The following is a 20195-nucleotide window of genomic DNA, read 5'->3' as shown; positions in this document are numbered from 1 at the left end:
GCCGCCCAACGTTTCTGGTCCTCATTGCCGATGCTCCTCCGGCTACAGCTTCCCTGCTGGTTTCGATCAGGCAACACTTTCTTTATGTATATATCTTCGGCAGAGAGACGGGGCCTGTGGGTACTCATCTGCATGTCTTCAAGTCGAGCATTCGCAAAGTTAGGTCTTAATTACCAGAATGGGATGCATTGTTTGTTTTCAAACTCTTGCCCAAAAAGTTTTGCAGGTGCATTTTTTTTGGTAGTATCTGCAGTTTAAAGTTCTAAACAAACTACTAAAAAACCAATATAATTTAAACTCATCTCAATGCACCCCAATATCCTTTTCAATTCTGACTTAAACAAGCTTCACTGGACATGAATATTTCAGCCAAGGGAGCATAAAGCGCCCTCTCAACCTTCCATTGTCCTCTGGTGAATGGCTCGTTCATATCGACCCGTCAGCATTGTAAACAGAATCATCTCACTGTCTCTTTGAAGGCATAGGCCAGGGGGTGCAGACCGCTCTGCAGAGCCACGATAAGGGGATAAAGCCGGAAAACAGACCCGAGGCCAGGGTGTATTAGTGTGTTACACGCTCCCAACAGCTGGCTGAATGCATGTTTGACCAGCATCATAATCAATAGGATAGGGTTTTAGCTAGATGTATAAATGTGCGGCTCACGGTTGACTCCCATCTCGGCCTCTGATGGAGAGGATGTGTACCTTGCTGCCATGAAAACCAATAGCGACAAGATTTGTTCTGGTGTGCCGAGTTCTGCCGCCATCTGCTCGGGCCAGGACTGCCGTGCTGTCCTGGCATACACGCACAATAGGGCACCGGGCAGGCGTGCACTGCCGCTGTATTCGCAGATAGCAGGTTATGAAGTGTTTGCTACTGTGCTGCTGTCCTTTTACTTCTCTGCAGGATGAAACTCGATGTGGTTCTTTTTTTCTAAAATGCCAGTCCGATAAACTGCTGGCATCTTGTGATAAGCGGAGTGTTTGAAGAGTGTGAAGGGATTTGGTACACGACTCTACATTCTGTCAATTCATGGGCCGTATCAACACTAGCTTTGAGACCTTTTAAATCACACGGTATCGGCCTGTTTGATTTATTTTCCTTCATTGCTCTTGTCTCACTGAATTTACTATCATTTAATTAACAGCCACCTCAGTGTAGTACTCTCACCTATTCCTACCTGCCTTCTTGTGAGTTCAATGTGTTTTTATTTCCGATATACTGCCTTCCAAAACACCAGTCACACCACTCAGCTTTGTATTGAGAACAGGTGCACCTGTTATTCCAGACAGTCTAATCATGAACCTGCTCTTCAGTGGGGCGAAGGTAATTATAGATATAGACAATAATTGTTGATGGGACATAACAGAAGAAGCAGAAATAGTGGACAGCACACACTTCTTTACCTGTCAATCACATGCAGACATTCAGCTTAGACTGATTCAAGTGATTGGCTATCCATTTATCGATTATCCTTGTATCGTTATTTCTCAAAGTGCATGATTGCACCGTCGTTTCCCCTACATTTAAGTGTTAAAGATGAAGCCTATTTTTTACACTGATAAGGAGAGGGTCTACACTTACTTTGATAAACTGAACTTGCTCGGCATTGTGGTGCAGTATCACCACAATGAAAAGCCCAGCATCCTCCCCTTATCTTATCCAATAGCTGCAGCCCTAGAGCCTGACCATCACAGATCCCTTCATGAATATTTGATCGGGACATATTTATGTATGCCTTTTCTAAGGGGCTCTATACCGCTCTCCTCCAGGGCTGCTTTGTGTCCAAGGCCAAGCTAAGCTAATGAAGCAATGTGTTGCCGGTGGTGGTCTCCTGTGGCCCTTGCATATTGTGAACAGAGCTATGCAGCTCGGAGGTTTCACATTCAGAGGTGATCCTTTCTGTGTCTGCATTTCTGTCGCGGCATATCTGGCCTGGCGTTGAATTACAGTCGCTGCTTGTGAACCGTTGATCAGGAAGTGATATACTGTATCTACGTTACCAACAAATCCTCACCATTGGATATCCATATAGCTTTCAATCAAAGGCTGAATATGACTTTATTTAAAAAACAATTATCTATTATCTATAAATGGTGAATCTGGTGTCAATCTTTCAGTGTTCATCTCCAACATTCGTATCATCTCAGGGCTCCAGACTTACTTTGTTCACTAGGAGCACATAGCCCCTAACTGAAAAATTTAGGGGCGCGACCAAAAAATTTAGGGGCACACACCGTTAATCAACATGCCAACCAAATATTCACATTTCTACGAATTTTCAATGTATTGCTAATAACTATTTTGATAATAGATGCAGACCGTTGGGATAGATGTGCTGGTTCAAATTCAGTGTCACATTTTTTTGTGATTCTCATCTATCCCAACGGTCTCCAGGTCTGCGCATGCCTGCGTTCGACAAGTACGGAAGCGACAGTTTCACGGGAGTGCGACCGCTTGTCGTGCCGCTTGACAGGACGCTGAGCCTCCTCTCTGCATGCTCGCCTCTCCATTGAGGATGCATTATCAGGCCCGACAAACTTCTCCCGTGTGAAAATCCCTTTATGGCACCTGAAGCAGAGTCCTGCACTGGTTCGGGTGACCCGCACAATTTGGATGAAACGAGTCGGGTCGGACGCCTGAACAGCGCGTGTTGGGCGCGGGTTTTGCGATTGCGAGCGAGAATTCACCGGTGCTGGATATGTTTATCAGGAGCGGAGGAGTCAACTAAAACCGTCAACAGTGGATGATGTGCTTTTTTTGCACAACAATCTAAAGCACCAAGCCAAACACCAGATAGTGTAATTCCCATCTAATGTTTCTAATTTTCCATCGTTTGCGGTTTGATGTATTGCGGCTAGGCCTACGGGCGGGTGCGGGGTTTGTAAAACAAGACCCTTGCAGGACTGACTTGCACTGGCACACTAGCCGAAGGTCGGAAGAACGTGTCAGTAGTTTGCTTGCTCATTGTAAACACACGTAGCCGCCGGTTGTGAAATCTTTCTCCTTCGCACAGACGTTTACGCGCGCTCGATAATCTCTAGGACCCTCCCCCTCGACACATTAGCGCCATTCCCTATCCTTCATAAACTCATTGGCCTGCTAAAGATTCCGGATTCATTGATGCGCCCATTCCACGTTTAACGTGTAAAAAAAAAAAGGGCAAATTTACTGGTCGCACATGCACGGCCAGATGGAAAATTCGGTCGCACACTCAAATTGTGGTCGCAAAATCCGACCATTTGGTCGCAGTCTGGAGCCCTCCATCTTCAAATGTTTTGTGCTAAGGCATGCGGCAAGTAGTAGATGTCATCTCAGTAACCCTTTCTTTGTCAACTGATGGGGCAGATCAGGCACTGAGGTCCTCTCAACCCCCATGCCAACATAATGGGCTGACTCACCAGACCGCCACCACACAGTGATTCACACCCTTATAAAACACTGTTCTCATGGAGACCTGGACCCATCGGAAGCAGCTATGGTTATTTCCTGTTTAAACACACTGCATGCGTGGCAATAAGCGGCTATGGAGTAGGAGCTCTAGAGAGGAGAAGTTAATACTTATAAGGCTGATTGGCCTCACACAGAACTTCATTATGTCTATAGGTTTGATCTCTTAAGATGGCATGTGATTGTGTTTGTGGGCAAAACTTGTGTTGGAGATGGTATAGGCTTACAAATCAGACTTTAGATTCTGATCTCAAGTGAGCTGAGCAGGATAGCTCAAATCTATCTGAACGGGAAGTTCACTTTCTTTCTCTTCATATTTGTTTAGATCCAAACATGTTGCTGGACGTAGGGATCTGTAAGCGCATAATTGGCCATCGCAAACTCTGCCAGTGCTAGAAAACTATAAAGAAGTGGCTGAAGGTTTCAATCAATTATTGTTGACTGGCCACTGTAGAAATACACCCATAATCCTAGCCCTTCTGAGTCCTTATACAGTTTTTTTTGGAAATATGTCTACAACGATAAAGGAAAACAGGTTTCCGGCCCAGGTTCTGTGCCGTCTCAGCCCAGCACTTTTGCTGTTATATTTTCAGATTGTTGGATCCCGGATTAATAATGATACAATGAAGATTTCTCTATACTACTAAATGCTGACTCTTCTATGCCGACCCTTTTGCTTCTTCCAGTGATATAATCCATCGCTATGTAGTTGTAACAAGCATCATAAACAACCCATCTGGCTAGTTCTACTGCCTACATATGGCATTGCCCTATGCTTGGCAGCAATGTATTCTAGTCATAACCACTAGATGGACCCAGTCGGCTGAGTTTCTTCATGTGTAGCTCACAATGCTGCAGCCGTGTTTATTGCCAAGTTCTGACCCATTCATATTAATCTTGCTCATGGCTTCTCACCAGGTTTCCACGTTTAAGAGTGGGTACCCTGACATTACCTTGATTTGTAGCAAGAGTGCAGAGGCTATGCTGAGTCAAACCATAGACACCCTTGACTATGAATCATATCATAGCTTTTGTTTCTACGTTTCATTTTTCAGCGAAGTGACAAAACATTCCTAAAAGATAACTGAAGGCAAGCCAATAGGGGGAGCTATGGGTGTAGTTCAGGTGTAGTTCAAGCATTTCAATTAGTAAAGTCTATTGAAAATAACCCCACGCTCATAATTGTATGCTATTTTTGTTGGAAGCCTGTTAAATGGAAAAGGCTCAATCTTGTACAATTCCCCCCCCCCCACACACACAGCTATGCACGCTAATAGACGCACACACATGCACAACCTTTCTGTAGCTACTTTTTGATGAACAGTGTTTGCATTGTCTCATGGTAGTTTAAAGCTAGCAGTACCCCTCCCCCGGTCCAGCTCTTTGGCTTTATGACATACTTACAGGGATTAGGTTGGATGGCTCTGTCTGGTATTGTCTGCAGTGTGTACTCCTGAGCCATAAACATTGACTTTGTCACAATGGAAACTCTGTCTGAGCATTACTCCTTATGATGGAATTGTTTATCCTTCAATAGAGGAATGATGGAAAAATTGTTCATTGGTGTTTGTTGTTCATGTATAGTACAGACTAATGCTAGTTTATCTTCTTTTGATACATTTTCAGCCATTTCGGCTGAGAAAACTAGCCGGACACCGTAAAGACTTTTTTGGTCAGTTTTGTATTTATTCTTGATTGAATTGCCAGCTTGGTGCAAATAGTTCCCCTACCATCAAATTCAAAGGGCAATTTATATTTCTTACTATCTGTACCACTTCTTTTTTATATTGTAGCACCGTGAAAATTAAAACTGCAATTGCCCTTGTCAAGAGCGTCTACATACCAACCCCTCAAAGGGTCGATGAAGACTATTCCACAACACCCTAGGTTAAAAATTCTTGCTTGGCTTCCTACCAATTACCCTGGGCTGATCATGTTATGGAAACTCAAGCACATCGCTGTTTCTGAGTATCGTAGCTTGGTTGCCTGAGATTAGCTGGAGAGCTCATGTATCCTCTATATAGAATAAGGCTCTCTAAAGGTCTGGTCTATAAGAAAACCGAGCAGTCTCACTGATTAGTTCTCACCTCCTGATCACAGTAGGTTTACAATATTGCTTAATTTGCATATGTCGAGGGTAAACAAGATAATGGCTACACTGCTCCTGGTTCAGATAATGAATTAGTGTTCTCTTGAATAATTAAAAGCTATTGGTAACGTACAGAAAGCAAGTTCCTGACGGCACGTCTTTTGGTACAGGGAAACCAAGTGTTAATTAATTAGTAAAGATACATAGGATATTTATCAGCAATCCTGCAAAGGGTATGTGTGTGAATCTTGACAATGTGTCAAATGAAGCGTAGCTTAATGTGTGGGACTCGCTATTACTTGCCAACTGTAATTGGCCCCCTAAAATAGACTCGTTGATTTGCTGACATGGTAAGACCCAATTAGTGGAATTTCTTTAAGGCCGCTGCCCTATGAGGAGATAAGTACAATGCTAACGTTATCCAATACACACCTCCTTATAAAATTGCATTCATACAAAAAAAGATTCAAATGTTTAAAAGGGGGGAAACGGATCACATTGCGTACAGGGCTCTGCGGTGCTGTAGCTTGAAATGCTTGAGTGCTAGTCCTGTGGTGCTCCTGCCTGCAGTCCATTAGGACTGTTGCTTCAGGGACTGCCAACCTAACAGGGATGGAAGATGAGGAAACTCCGGGACCACAGGTGTCGTATGATGACTGGCGGAACACATGCCAGCGCCACGGGGTCACAAAGGCAGATTCTGCAGTGACTCCTCCGGGGCAGACGAGGCCTGGGCGTCTCCCATCCTTTCTCTTCACACGGCCCCCCGATGGCAGCTGCTGTTCCTGGCATGGGGCGCAGCAGTGACCTCACGCCCCAGAGATATTTTAAAGTGAGGCGGTGAGTTGAGTCGGGCCGGGGAGGGCGGGGAACGAGAGTTCTTAGAGGACAGCACAAACAGGAAGAAAGCCAGTGGCTCATTACAGTGCTGGCTAGACGGGCGCACATCTATTTGAACAGAGTTGTTTGCGCTAGGAAGAACAGCACTCCCGGGTCGATTGAGTGATATGGGGCGTTGATACCCTGTTTATTTGTTTGACAATGCTGCGGCATTGCCCCATCTCGCGGTTCTCATCTGCTGTCGGTCGCAGAAAGATGTCGAAGGAGGAGGCTAAGAGGGAGAAGGCTAGCCAAGCAGAGAGTCGGGCCTTGCACCTAGCGGAGCCTAAGGATGTGTCTGAGGAGCACGTACACCCTCAGAAGGTCCTCAAGATATTTAGCATCAACATCATCGCTCAGGGTCTGCCCTTCTGTCGCCGCCGGGTGAGTTTGTGGTCTACGGGGCCACACTTTCAACTTCCTTATGGAACGCTTTAATGTCAGGAGTCATTTCAACTTCACAGACCCATGCTGGTTTTGGGAGCCTGGACATGGATGTGCACATTCGATCCATGATGATGGATCGCTGTTTGACCCTGGTGTTTAGTTGATGGTTCAGAAGGACCGGAAATGTTGCATTGGTTAAAATGGAGTATAGGGGGTTGAAAATCCTACATAAAAACACTCGCCCAACATGTTTCATCCACTGTATTTGTCCTATTTTGACTTATTTTCCTCTACCGCTTGTGTTTGGGAAGTGGAGGTCGATTCCTCCTAAGCCTTGACCAATGGACACTGCCATGCCTCAGCATTTTTTTTATTTTATTTTTTTTTATATATAAAGTTCAGCCCTGAGATACTCTTGCATTGATCAACTAATGAAATTGTAAAACATTTATATTTAATTAATTATTATTTAATTACATTTCTTTATTTTATATGATGCTTATATATGATAAATAATCATACATGCATATTCATAAATCAATTTGAGACACTTTAAAGGCGTAAACCTTTTTCATCCTGACCCCATTCATCCTGACATCCCTACAAATATATGAAAGGTTTGGTCTACGTGCGTAGACGCACTTGTTTCTCTGTCCCCTCCACCCGCAGTGAACCCGACCACCGTACCCCGTGTCCTTAAAAAGACTGCAAGTAATGAACCTATTTTTAGGGTTTGGACGATTCCTTTAGGCTAATAGATGCATTCATGTGCTTTTGTGTTCAAAATGCATTCTACTGATATTCTGCATTCATATAAGTTGAATTTCTGCTGAAGCTAGTTTTAGAAGTTAAAAAAACAATGTCGTTCTCATCTGAAATGAGATGCATTTATTTTTTTTGTTTACACCATACAAAAATTAAAACATGAGTAAGTTCATGTTCAAAACTGTACATGTCATGGTCATTGCCAAGCGTACCTACCTGGATTGTGTAGTCAAATATGTTGGTTCTCAAGCTAGTTGATATGGTTGAGTGTTTCATTTGTGCCTTGCAGCTGTGTATAGAAGGCATACTTTTTAAGGGTTTGGCCGGCACAGTCAAACTATGACCTACTACCGCATAGCCGCGATGTCACAGAGGTCATGACAGAGTTAATACCATATAAGTACAAAGAAGATAGACCGTTTAAAAAAAAGTTTAATTAAAGAATAGATTGACGGAAGATACGTCATTCATTGAGATTAACCTATGGCGATCAAGTCAATGTCTAATTTTAAATGATTCATGTTTATATTTGGTTAACTTTCAGCTCTGTATATTACATATGAATTAACGTTATATATTTTTTTAGAATGTTCCATAATTTAAAACATTTCTGTGAACCCCAACACAATGTGAATAATTGTCTTAAAATTAGTAATTTCCTCCATATTGGCTCAATATGTTAAGACAATTATTCTTAATATCTAAAATGTCGTTGATGTGCATGCCGTCTTTATTCCTCTTGGCTATCCCTGATCCAAGTTATTCTTATCCCTGGCTCCAAAGCTGTGAGAGTAAAGGAGTAGAATGCTAATTTTGGTTTCATTAGTATTTTTATGAATTTGTTGTATAAACTGCAGAGTCAGCCATTCAGCTTCTTTGAGTATTCTAGTTATGGCCAGCACAACGTCTGAGCCAATTAAAGCATTTTTTATTGTAAGGAAAAGAGATACTTTGATAGCTGACCTATTTTAGGGAGATGTATTATGTTTGCTGAGAGCAAAGTCAAAGATCTTCTGCTTAATTCACTTTGGCAAACGTGACCCTAAGCTGTGCTGTTTGTGATTTGAGTGAATGGGAGAAAAACCTCGAACACCCAGTTCATAACCTTCATAATACTGCAAATGCAAGGGTTTTAATCAGTGGGCCATAGGCTCAATCGCCATTGTTACCGACTAACTACAAAATGAAATAGTTCGCTGTGACTTAGCTGACATTTATTTAAATAAAACATTTGAAGTTCTTCTACACATTATACACGTAGCAAACATTGGCCCTGCCCTGGTAACTTTGGTAACTGTAACTTTGTAAGCATTTTCTAAGCCAGTTCTACAGAAATACTTTTATTTTCATCTGATAGTACACCACTTGACAATCATGCACTAAATAGTTGTAAAAGGTCTAGTTAGCCAGAGTACACCAAACTGATCTAAGGGATTGAAACATTTTGGTTTTTAAAAGGCTGCTTTTGTGGAGGATAAATTAAAAGCTCTGTATGGGCTCTTTATGAGGTGGTGGCTTCCTCTGGTGATCATTTCTGTCTCTTCATTGCCGCTCCAGTTGAGTCTATTGAACTGCCCATCCTGGATTTTACAGGGTGTCAGTGGTCCAATTTAGTCTTGATTTACATGCAGGCTATAGTGCTGAGTCTGCTGACCACTTTAAAACCTGCTTCTGGGCCAAAATAAAGATTTAAAAAGTTTTGTTTGTCCTAAAATTAAAGTATTGATACCGTGTACATGGTACATATGCAGTGTTGCCCTAGGGAAAAGGCCAGAATGGATATCAAGCTGTAGTGGATGGCATCCACTTGTAGGACATAAACAGCCATGCACTTGAATTGGGGTTCTACTTTTCTCTCACCCTGAAGCCCACGTTGCGATTCCACTTGTGTAAGGTGATCTGGACCTACCCATTGAAGCAATGTCCACATCAACAACAATCTGCGTGAACCATATGTTTGCTTGAGCAGTTGGCTCAGCTTTGACACTGATACCAAACCTGTGATTATATTTGCATTCACATGTATTTATTGAGCAGCGGCTTGCATGAGTGAGGGTGAATAATCAAAGCATGCAACCAGATCAGCTACACATGTGTTCTGCAGGAGTAAAGCATATACTGCAGTACATCTGTAGGAGTTGGTAAGAATACATTTGTTTTCAAATCCTTTGGTTGCTTGCATTGCGCAAGCAGACCTTTAAGAGGCCACACTATGTTTGAAATGTTCTCATTCTTTTGTTATTTCTTATGATAATCTACGATCTAGCGGGTCTAATTAAATGCATGAGTCTGTCTCTGATGGATACAGAAAGCCGGAATGCTCACATATATACAAGCTGTAATTAAATTTACGTTGCAGATGAATGTCTAGTTTCTTCTATATACCGACCAATAATGAGATAAAATATATTTCCAACTCGCACTTCTATTTTCTTTCTGGATCAGTATCTCTTCTTGCATTTGCTTTACCCGGTTATCTTTGGAGCATGATGTGCATAAGTGTGGGCTCCAATAATATTTTCAACCTCACCTGAGTATCTACTTGCAACCATATGAATGAATAATGGGATAAACTCAACATCCTTGCATTAAAAAAAATTACTGTACTGCGTAGATGACATTTGAACATGCTATTTGATAGGCCCCTTTTTTGGACAAAACTCAGAGTGTATACATTCTTAGCATGGGTGGGCGCCAGTGAGAATTGAACCCTTTAACCGGCAGTGTTGATACCAGTTGAGCTTCATGAACCATGCATATAATTGACTCTGTACAATCATAGCTGTCTGCATGACTCCCCTGAGACACTAATGGCAAGTTCACACCAGACGTTTTTAGCCTGATTTTCCAGTCGCCCACAAGTTTTGTGAAAATGCAGACAAAAGCCCCAGCTCAGTCATATCACAGCGTGCTCCCTTGAGCGGTGATCATGTAGTGTGAACTACTATGTCGAACACACTATCCTCGCTGGGCTGTTCTCCCAAACCAATTTCGCCCCCATATTCTATTCTTTCTCTTCCTTGTTTTTTCACTTAAAAAAACAACTTGGAACGCTAGGACCTACATTTTTTGAAGCATCACTTCTCACATGCGTTTGCTTGAGTTTGGAGACCAGCAGATCCGTCCGGTATTCCTCCTTGTGTTCATGTCAACATGAAGATGCCCGATAAGTCTTGTAATGTGCACAGTGCAGCGGTTGATGACTTTGAATCTCATGTAAGGGTATTCTATGTGCTAATGGAGAAGATTATCGGGACACCTTGAAACTTTCCCTTTCTATGTTCTGCACTAAGATCTTAGTGTTTGACCCTCGTGTGCACCTAAGCTCTTTGTATCACCACTAGGGACAGCGATGGCACACTAGATGCCGATAAAGCATTAGCGGAAAGTATAACCTGCTCTCATACTTAACAGTATTCTCTAAAAACCATAACATTTTTCACAAATTCTGAAACGTTGTTGGCTGTTAGTGACCTTAACAGTCGTCATTTTTTATGGTGAAAATCTGATCATGGCTTATAGCTAGGTAAAATGTTGTGATTTCGTAATTATTCTAAAATGTCTGCTGCGTTTGTATATTTCTAAAAGGTAAATATAGCTTTGAATTGCACTTTCAGTACATCACAAAAATGAAAGGGGAAAGCTTAGCCAGCCTGGAAAGGGGTCAAAGCAGGAGTGAATTCAAAGATTATATTACATTAACCTTACAGCGAGTGTTTACATAACTTCACCGTTTACTGTCCCCTTTCCCAAGAGTGCTCCGTCTGTACATTGACTTATTTCCCGAAACCCCTTTCTATATATATATCCCAAAAAATACTCCCTGCTTCTGCACTGGTTCTCCAGCCCCAATGTTAAACTGCCTGCAGCTCAGATAAGAGGAGTCTGGGCCGAGGGCACATCATTCTCCACTAATTTGGAGCTGAGCAGATGAAATGTGGTAAATGGATGGAGGTTTCCCTGACTGTGCATCATGCCGCTCCACCCGCTTTTAGGGCGCTCGCTCCCGTTGCCTCATCAGTTCGAGGGGCTAAAACATGATATCTGATCGTTTGGGCTGACAGATTTAACAGTATTGTGCAATAGGCGGGGAGACATCTTGGAGAGCTGTCAAGTGATTATCTTTTGAAGTTATTTTGTTCCTACTGATGCAATGTGTCGTAAGATATAGCCACTGTGAAGTTTTAAACAGAAATGTCCTTTCATGCGATGGGTTTCTTTATTAAGAAGCCCTTCAGGGGAGAGTTTGAGAGCATAGTATATTTCCAGAATCAAGCCTGGGTTTCCTCATGGGCCGTGCAGCCTCTTGTTGGGGAGAGCCACTTTGAAACACGGGTGGCACATTAAACTTGTTTTGACTGATTTTTCTTTATATTTGTTTGAAAGGCAAATTCTGCCACATAGCCATGGTGCAGGAAAGGGCTCTTTGGTTAGGCACCATTTATTCTGTCTTTGGGTGGTTGCTTTCCAATCTGTATGTATGCATCCATAGATTATATGATGGATCTTTGTATTGTCAAAGAAGAAACCAAATGACAATTGTCATATTATTCTCATTTGTTCATTTCTGGATATGTTTATATAGTATTGTATTGAGTTGATGGAGTGTGTGTGGTGAAAATGAAAAGAAAATTGGTGTCTCTCAAAAGTTTTGGTTTGTCGTGTACATAGCATCCCCCAACACACTGAGGGTAGGGACTACAGGACTATTAACATTCCCGAACAAATTATTTTATTTAACCTTTTCCCCTCTATATATTGGGACTGCTTGGTGATTCGACACCACTTGACCACTGATGCCCCTTGCATCCGGTTCAACAAATACCATTGACTCCAATTCCTTCCTCCAAGTGATCTCAGGCCACTCCTAGGGATGAGATGGACCATATCTGTCCCGTGCACATGGACCTCTACCACGCCGCACAACCAAGAGTGGGTAAATGAGGCACAGCTGATGCATCAACACAACACTTCAAGTGGTCTGTCCTTCCGCAAGATCCACCACGCTGAGCAAGATGAGATACTATTGCCCTCAGGCTCCAAATAACATAGAGGACAGCATGGCATCTGGCACAGGCTATTCTGAGCTGCACAACCATTCCAGGGTAAGGCATATAGCTCCGCTCAGCAAGCGAGACAGCAAGCAATACAGCCAGTGCCCAGATCAGCCACGCTGTGCTCTTGGCTGGCATTGAAATGAAGCAAGAGAAAGGCAACAGCCAAAGCAAGAGGGCATTTATCGTATTATGGAGGCGTACGTACATAAATATGCCGGTCCCGATAATTTTGTGTTTTATATTTTTGAATACGTTTATGATTCAAGGAATGTAAACCACGTGTATTAAAGCCTGTTTATAAAGGCTAATTTTCACCATATTTGATTTCTCTATCTGTTGGCACAGTGGCTTACGCTCCTTCTCAACCTTTTGTAGAAACGCGATGCCCTGTCATACACGGACGTGGGAGAGCAGGGAGCATCTCTTCCGAGCACGTGGTTTAGTGAATTTGAGAGGCTGTTTTTAAATACTCCGCCCGGTGCCCAGATAAACTGTTATAGTGCGATGCATTTGCTGCAGTGCACATAAAGCATGCGTATAGGGTTCATGGCTGTCCCACCTGCTGGGGGGGGGGGCTACCACTGACATTTTCCCACACTGCCGAGGGGCACGGGGAAACACTGCCGTAGGGAATGTGTCTCATCTCCTGACCGTCAGTATGGAAATGAAGAAGGCCATCAGTGTGACTCGTCCCATGCCCATTGCTTAACACTCAATGCTGCAACTCTGATGCTTGTTCGGTTTGGGCTCTGTTCTTCTTCCCAGTCACGCTCTAGTTAATGAGGACATAACGGTGATGCACACACTGTCACCATCTTACCTCCCTTGATGAGCCTCTCACTCAAGTAGTTTTTTAAAGTCATATTTTTCTTCTTTTTATGTATTTATATATCTCCCCCCCCCCCCCCCCCCCCCCCCACCCATCTTTCTGTGCCACCTCTAGTGTTGTATCTCAAGTGACCCAGCAGATCCCCCTCTGAGAGCACGAGCAACGACCCTGAACCGGAGTTGATTTCCATTTTTGCTGTATTTTGTTCAGAGGTTTATAATATGGCAGCCTTATAACCCTAGGAGTGGCTCCCACGTAATTCACCCATGGTAAAAGTTTGTGGACGGTTTCAGAGATCCAGTTTATTGGACAGTGCAGTTTAATGTAAAGACAGCATATGTGTGCTATTTGAGGCTGTAAGGAGATGGTTCTGTGTTAATTTGCAAAGAATGTGTCTTTCAAAGATTGAAAACATTATTTGGTATATTTTTGGCATGCATTTTCATGAATTATAGTCACTAGCTGATGGATTGTGAGTGCTGCAGCTTTGTGTCGATTTGGATAAACCTACTTGCCTCAGTCTCGCTGTGAATTGAAATGTGCATTTGGACTTTGCCCTATTCCAACATGGAGGCAGTCCTTTCATACAATAATTGAGATGTTAATTGTTTGTATTACTGAGTACTGGGCTAGTCAAATTGACTTTTTAATCTCCCTCCTACCAGTGAGTCATGAAGGCAGCCTTTTCAGGCAAACAGAAATGCTAATTGATGTATCCTACAGCTGTTATTTTTACGTTATCAATTCTGGTATGGATTTTACCTTCACAAAATGACATAAATCCCATCTTGTATTCAGTCATTAATCATTTAAAATTAGCAGGTAGGTTATCATTCCAGAATTGGTTCAATGTAGCTCTAGCCATAGGCTAAACAGCTATTCATTATTTTCCAGTAAATGATTTACTTCAGTACAAAGAAATCGATATCAAAGTAGTAAGGGACATATCTACTGAGTTTTGGCCTCCATTTTGGCTGCTCGTTCGTAGACGACATGGTGTCACAGATGACGGTAACATGATTCACAGCATCACCCTGAATTCGCGTTGTGTTTCATGTGGAGTTGGAGTATGTCTGGGCTTGAACCATCCCCTATTTATAAACTATGTCCACCTTATAAATGACCTGGGCTTTACAGTCACTCTAACCTTAACATGTTCACCAAAGTGAGCACAGCCTGCCCGGACAGCACAGCTCAATCAGCTTCCTGTCCAATTATGGTTACCGTGTCTATGTGCAATAACAAGCGTGGTGCCTGAACTGAGACAAAGACCAGGGCGTCTAGCCAGGGAACAAAGAAATTGCCTTTTGTGTGTGTATAAGTTCGAACCATGATGAGGCAATGTTGACCTGAATCACTATTTATAGTGTCTCGACAGTTCTCCAGCTCCTTCTGGGACCCACTGCGTGGGCTTTCAGTGCCACCAGGCCCCCTTTTTAAAATTGACAGTCTCTGAATAGAAGATTGGCTGCCCAAAGGACACATCCGATGGTAAAGCCATTCTCAAGGTAAAATTTATGAATGCCTGCCACATCAGATTTTGTCGGATGTGCTTGCCCAAGATATGCCCCCTCTAGATCAACAAATCTGTATAGAAAAAAATCTGTTGTGGGGACAACATCTTGTAGTATTTGAATGTTGACGTATGAATCTTTAGTTTTCAAAAATCAAACTAAAATCCATCAAGGGCCTGGTTTTCTATATTCTCGTTTTTCTCTGTCTGAGACTTCTGAAGCCGTCTGAACCGCAGAGGAGCTAGGTTGTTCCTTGCCTGCTGCTCACATGCCTCAAAAAGCTTAGACTTTCTATCCTGAATAACCCAAATGATGTGGTTATGTGCTTTCAACATCCATATCGGTACTCAACGCCCACCATATCATTGTAGGAATTTTGACGGCTTGTGACATTATCAAATGTTTTACTTTCCTTCCGCGCTATTCTTTCAGTATCGTGACAGCTTTTATACTCAAATGGTTCCTGCTCTTTCCGATAACGCAAGCGCAAGGTGATGTCCTCTAATTTCATGTCATCAGAATGATTGGACCCTTTCAATCAAAGTTATATATAGAGCCCTTTCCACTTCTGTCCGCTCAATAATATAACAATGTGTAGTAGACTGGCAGCATAGTATTGATTCAGTGTTTATAAGGCCTCACATTCTGCTCTGTCTGCTATATACACTTTATCTTTTTTTAAATCTTTTTTCCATCTTCCTTCATTTCAACTGCCCCCTTCCCTCCATCCCCCGTCTGACGTCATCAAGTCTTTTCAGAAGACTGCAGGGAATAGATTAATCAGTCAAATAATGTGTGACAATGACTCTCTCTAAACGATTGCCAATGCAAGAGAGACTCGATATTTCCTCTGTGGACTTTTCCGGTTGTTATGAAATTCATATTGATGGATTGAGGTTATTCCAAAAGTAATATACATGTTCCTGACCTTGAACGAAGCATTTTAAATCTAAAGTGACTTTATTATGTGAGGAGCTTGTGAGGAATTAATATAAAGACCCAAGGTTCATAATCATGATTGCTTATGCATCCAGTTAGCTGAAGATGATTTTAAACACAATTTTAAGTGTTGTTAAATTGGTTATTGGATAGCCATTGATTTTTTTTTAACCACACTGTCACACTGAACAATGCATGGCAGCCTGTGTATAAATCCTCTAGGCTTCCCTTTTGATCAACTTGTTGCATTAGTGTGCAGCTGATGACAGTTATCACAGAAGAATTAGCAGAGCATAGTGAGAAGAAGAGTGATTCCTCTAATCTGGATAACGAAGGCCTTGCATGCTATCTATCATAACACCCCTGGGTTAGCACCGACCACAACAATTTTGATAGTATATTTTTTGCAGTAACATATTTGTAATAGATTTTATGAAGTCAATTTGTTTCAGTTTCATGATTTTGGAAAGCATTCGGTCTGAAATTGTATCATGATGAATGCCAATTGTATCATCCACTTTAGGAGCTCGGTCCGTGTCACTCAGAAAAAATACTTTCATATCAAGCACAACACACCCATTCCAAGTTATCATAAAACCATTAAGTGTATTATTGTGTCTTGAGGCGATTCCGTGTAACCGTCTGAGAAAGCAATGAACTGAATGTTTGTTTCGTTATGTTTTTTTAAAGATGATTGTATCATCTTTAAATCATCTTGAGATGATTGTATCTCGTGGACCATTTTTGCACAGCGAAGCAATTGGACGCTACACCACCACAAAACATTCTGTCAAGTGCTCCGTTTGCTAACAGAGTATCCTAGTGTGATGGAGAGACTCAGTGCTGCACTGGTGTCACATTTGTTCATCATCCCTTGCATTCAAATGAATTCAGTATGGAAAATGAAGCGCTCCTCTTGTTTTTGTGCAAATACCGCGCTAATTTGCTTCCTCATACTTCAATTTGTGGCATAGACTTCACTGTGGGGGAGAACACCATTAACAAAAGTCTGCACAAAGCATGAATGGTGTTTTCCTTTTTCACATTTTAATTGGATAAACAGATGCAAGTTCCCTTTCATAAGTCCCTGTTGCTAAGAGAATTTTCTTTCCTCCCCTTCCTCCATGTGCTGCTCCGGTGTTGTGCTGCTTACAAAGGTAAGAAAGTTTTCACGTGTATTCCATACCTTTCATGTCGCCATGTTTCACCTGGCTTTGCATTTTCCAAATATCAAATCTCTACTGTGAAAGAGTCCACACAGAAAGAAAAAGTGAACTTATGTCTTGCCTCTAGAGGGCAACATAAACTCACTTGTTCGAAGAGCTGTCTGTTTTTTTGGCTTGCTTCCCCCCCCCCCCCCCCCCCATGTCAACACCCCACTCAACCTTGTTAGTCCGAGTTGCACCCAACCTACTGCATAATGAACTTCACTATTTCTCATTCACAGGCTTTCAGTCATAGCAATGCTGTGCACACGTTTTTGAATTGGGCTTGCCAGGGCATCGTGCAGGGTGATTCATTGGCTATGCGTTTCTTTTCCTTTGCCACAAAACCAAGTGCATTATTATTAGTGCCCATGTTCTCATAATACCCAGGTCGTTCCTTTTTTTTTCGTCTTTTCGCTTTTCTTCCTGCATGCATTCAACGTCATAAAAGCCTCAGTGCAGGTTCAGGTTGTTATGACGACGGGGTGCAGCACTTGGTTCAACATTAAGAATTCTGAGAAGCTCTTGCTTTGTGGCTTATCTCTAGACGAGACACTTGCACTATGCAATTGATGTTTGGCAGTCTTGTTGTCCTTTTCCTACTTTACATGCGTAGTATTTTGATAAAAGCCTCTGCTATTTGACTTGATGGATATAAATATTTGAAAGACTATATACTAAAGACTCCTATATCCTTCGATGTGCATGCACAGGTGTAGGTTTTTGGGTCACCTTTGAGGGGTAGGCAGTACGACCGCCAGCAATGGCGGCTTTGCATAGCACGACGCCCCAGAGGAGAGTTGTACTCGGGTGGAACATAGTGGTGTGAACTTTCAATGACAACGTTGGTTCAAAAGCCACCTTTTACTCTGTCCCCTTTCTGGCTGTAGCCTGTACTAGGGGCTCTCTGCTGGCTTCTATTGTCTTCTCTAACAATAGGTCAGTAGGTCCTTGCCTGCCTTTTAGTCATGAAAGTTGGGCCAACTGTTGAGGTACTGCTTTTCTCTGGACACTGGTGTAACATTGTTGACTCGTGTTTGATAAACTGCTTAAACAGATCGAAATCTCCTGAATCCAACCCTAACTATACTGTATAGGAATGGATATTGTCAAAAGTACGGATGTCAGTTTTACATTACTCTTTCTCCCCCCGGCTAGCAGCGACATGATCTTTGGCTGCGAGCCATCCTCGGACATGGCACCCGGGTGCTTGTTCTTAATGTGGTACAGCATATTTGCTAGTACTACTACTAAACTGCAGAGTAACACACGCATTTACATTGGACTTTGTTTCCTTTGTGGAGGAAATGATCCCACACAGAGCTTTGTTTAGGGTGCTTACATTTTTGGCCGCCGTGTATATGCAAATTAAACCGATAGACCGAGATGTGTAAACGGTCAGAAATGTTAGCTGATTAACTGTTAACTGTTGACATCCTTAGTCAATAGAGGCGCAGAGCGCTTGTATTTATCTTTTGAGGTGGTTAATGATGAGGTAGCTGAGCCAAGTCTTGGCCTCACACAAACTGCCTTTCAATGATTAATTGTTTGTACAATAATTCTTACTATTTTTGAATCACAGTGCTTGTGATCAAAGCTAGGTGGCATCGCATTCTATGCGTCATATTTCATGACACAGCCTTGACTTCCAACCCATTAACCCTAACGCCAGCACATTTAACAAGTATATAAATGGTTTAATGACATTGGATTGGGATTGTATATTATATTTCGTATTGGGTTACCTAGAAGTCTAAAGCGTTAACTTCACTCATCGCCGCTTACTGAACACCCAGGCAACTTAACCTTATTTGTTTGTCTCCTAGAACTTAATGTTTACACTGATGCCATTCCCTAGTGAGCCTGCATTTTGATTAGCAATCCCCAGACCCCCTTAAAACAGCTTAAAAAAGTGATCAATTCCTTTTACTTTTAATATGGATGAATGGGATTCATTAAAGTCTAAGTCAACTCCCGGTTTCAGCTCGATTTCGAACACTGAGAATCAAACCAAGGAGTTCTAGGAAGGAGGATCATTCCTATAATGATGACCCACCCTTACTTTGTGGTACTTTTAAGCCATTGACCCCGTTGTGATCATTGTTATAGTGAGCGTGTGCTGTATATTGTTTTCAGGAATGTTTTCCATGGTGGTGCTCCCACTACTCTTTTGCTTCCCTACAAATAAGATTATGGCAAGCCTCAAAAGATAATTATTTGAGAAGGATTTTTTACTAATCAACATATTTAGTAGCTATTGCAATGTTTAAATGAGGCCCTTAGAGACAAAAAGCTCTGCCTACTAATAAAGGGTTAGTCATTTTATAGACATGAATAGAACGGGTTGCAATGTTTTTCCTTTTAGAGTGATCCATCCCCCACAATGGCGCCTGTTTGATTTCTCTTTGGAAGATTATTCCCAGTCCTGCCGTACAATATCATAAAAACGTTGCCTAATGTTATATATAATGTGATATGGGAAGTGGGCCTAGTCTCATACTATGGAAGCGTGCGTCTGCTGAAACTATCGAAGCCCTGCTGTAACGGTCGGACTCGGGCCGATGAACCGAAAGCCAACGTGATTCCGTGGGTTTGCTTTTTGCCTTAGTAAAATAATACATTTGTGTTAACGGGTTGAACTTCTTTAGAAATTAATAGGAAAAAACTATCGGATGATAAAAATGCGATTCTGCATCAGTAGTCTTTGCGGTGCCGGTTGCAGTGCTACTGGTCAGACATGAGTCATTCTCTGAACCAAGTATTGGTGTGTGAAGAAGTTGTATTGTGTTAGCTGTAAGTGATGGATGACAATGAGCCTGATTCCATAGCTACATTAGATTCCCCAGCCTTATGTCCTAGCAACATGAGCCAATGTGACAGGACTCAGATGGAATTAGCTTGGCAGCCTGGTTGTTGCCATTTCCCTCTCCCTATTGCGTATCATTAGCTCAATTTTATAGGAGCAGCCGTCCCAAAGGAAAGTAATTTCAACTTATTATACGTCTTCAGAGGTTTCATCCAGCAAGTAATTGATGTGCTCGAATTTTCCTTTCACAACAATTTTTTGGAGGCACCCAATTG

The 20195-nt window shown here is 42.2% G+C and overlaps 1 protein-coding gene across 3 annotated transcripts in view; it reads left to right on the top strand.

The window, feature by feature from the left end:
- Positions 1-20195, top strand: part of fbxw7 (F-box and WD repeat domain containing 7) — an 82606-nt gene that overhangs the window by 31096 nt on the left and 31315 nt on the right. Inside the window, exon 1 of one of the 3 annotated variants that reach the window (XM_056586379.1) lies at positions 6403-6802. The exons of the other annotated variants lie outside the window; for them this stretch is intronic. Within the exon in view, the coding sequence (XP_056442354.1) occupies positions 6581-6802 (222 nt within the window). The 5' untranslated portion in view covers positions 6403-6580. Of the gene's footprint in view, positions 1-6402; positions 6803-20195 lie in introns of those variants that run through there. 3 annotated transcript variants of the gene reach the window in all.

This window comes from Gadus chalcogrammus, chromosome 3 (genome assembly GCF_026213295.1).
Source record: "Gadus chalcogrammus isolate NIFS_2021 chromosome 3, NIFS_Gcha_1.0, whole genome shotgun sequence".
NCBI classification, from domain to species: domain Eukaryota; kingdom Metazoa; phylum Chordata; class Actinopteri; order Gadiformes; family Gadidae; genus Gadus; species Gadus chalcogrammus.
This window is presented reverse-complemented; position numbering and strand designations above follow the sequence as displayed.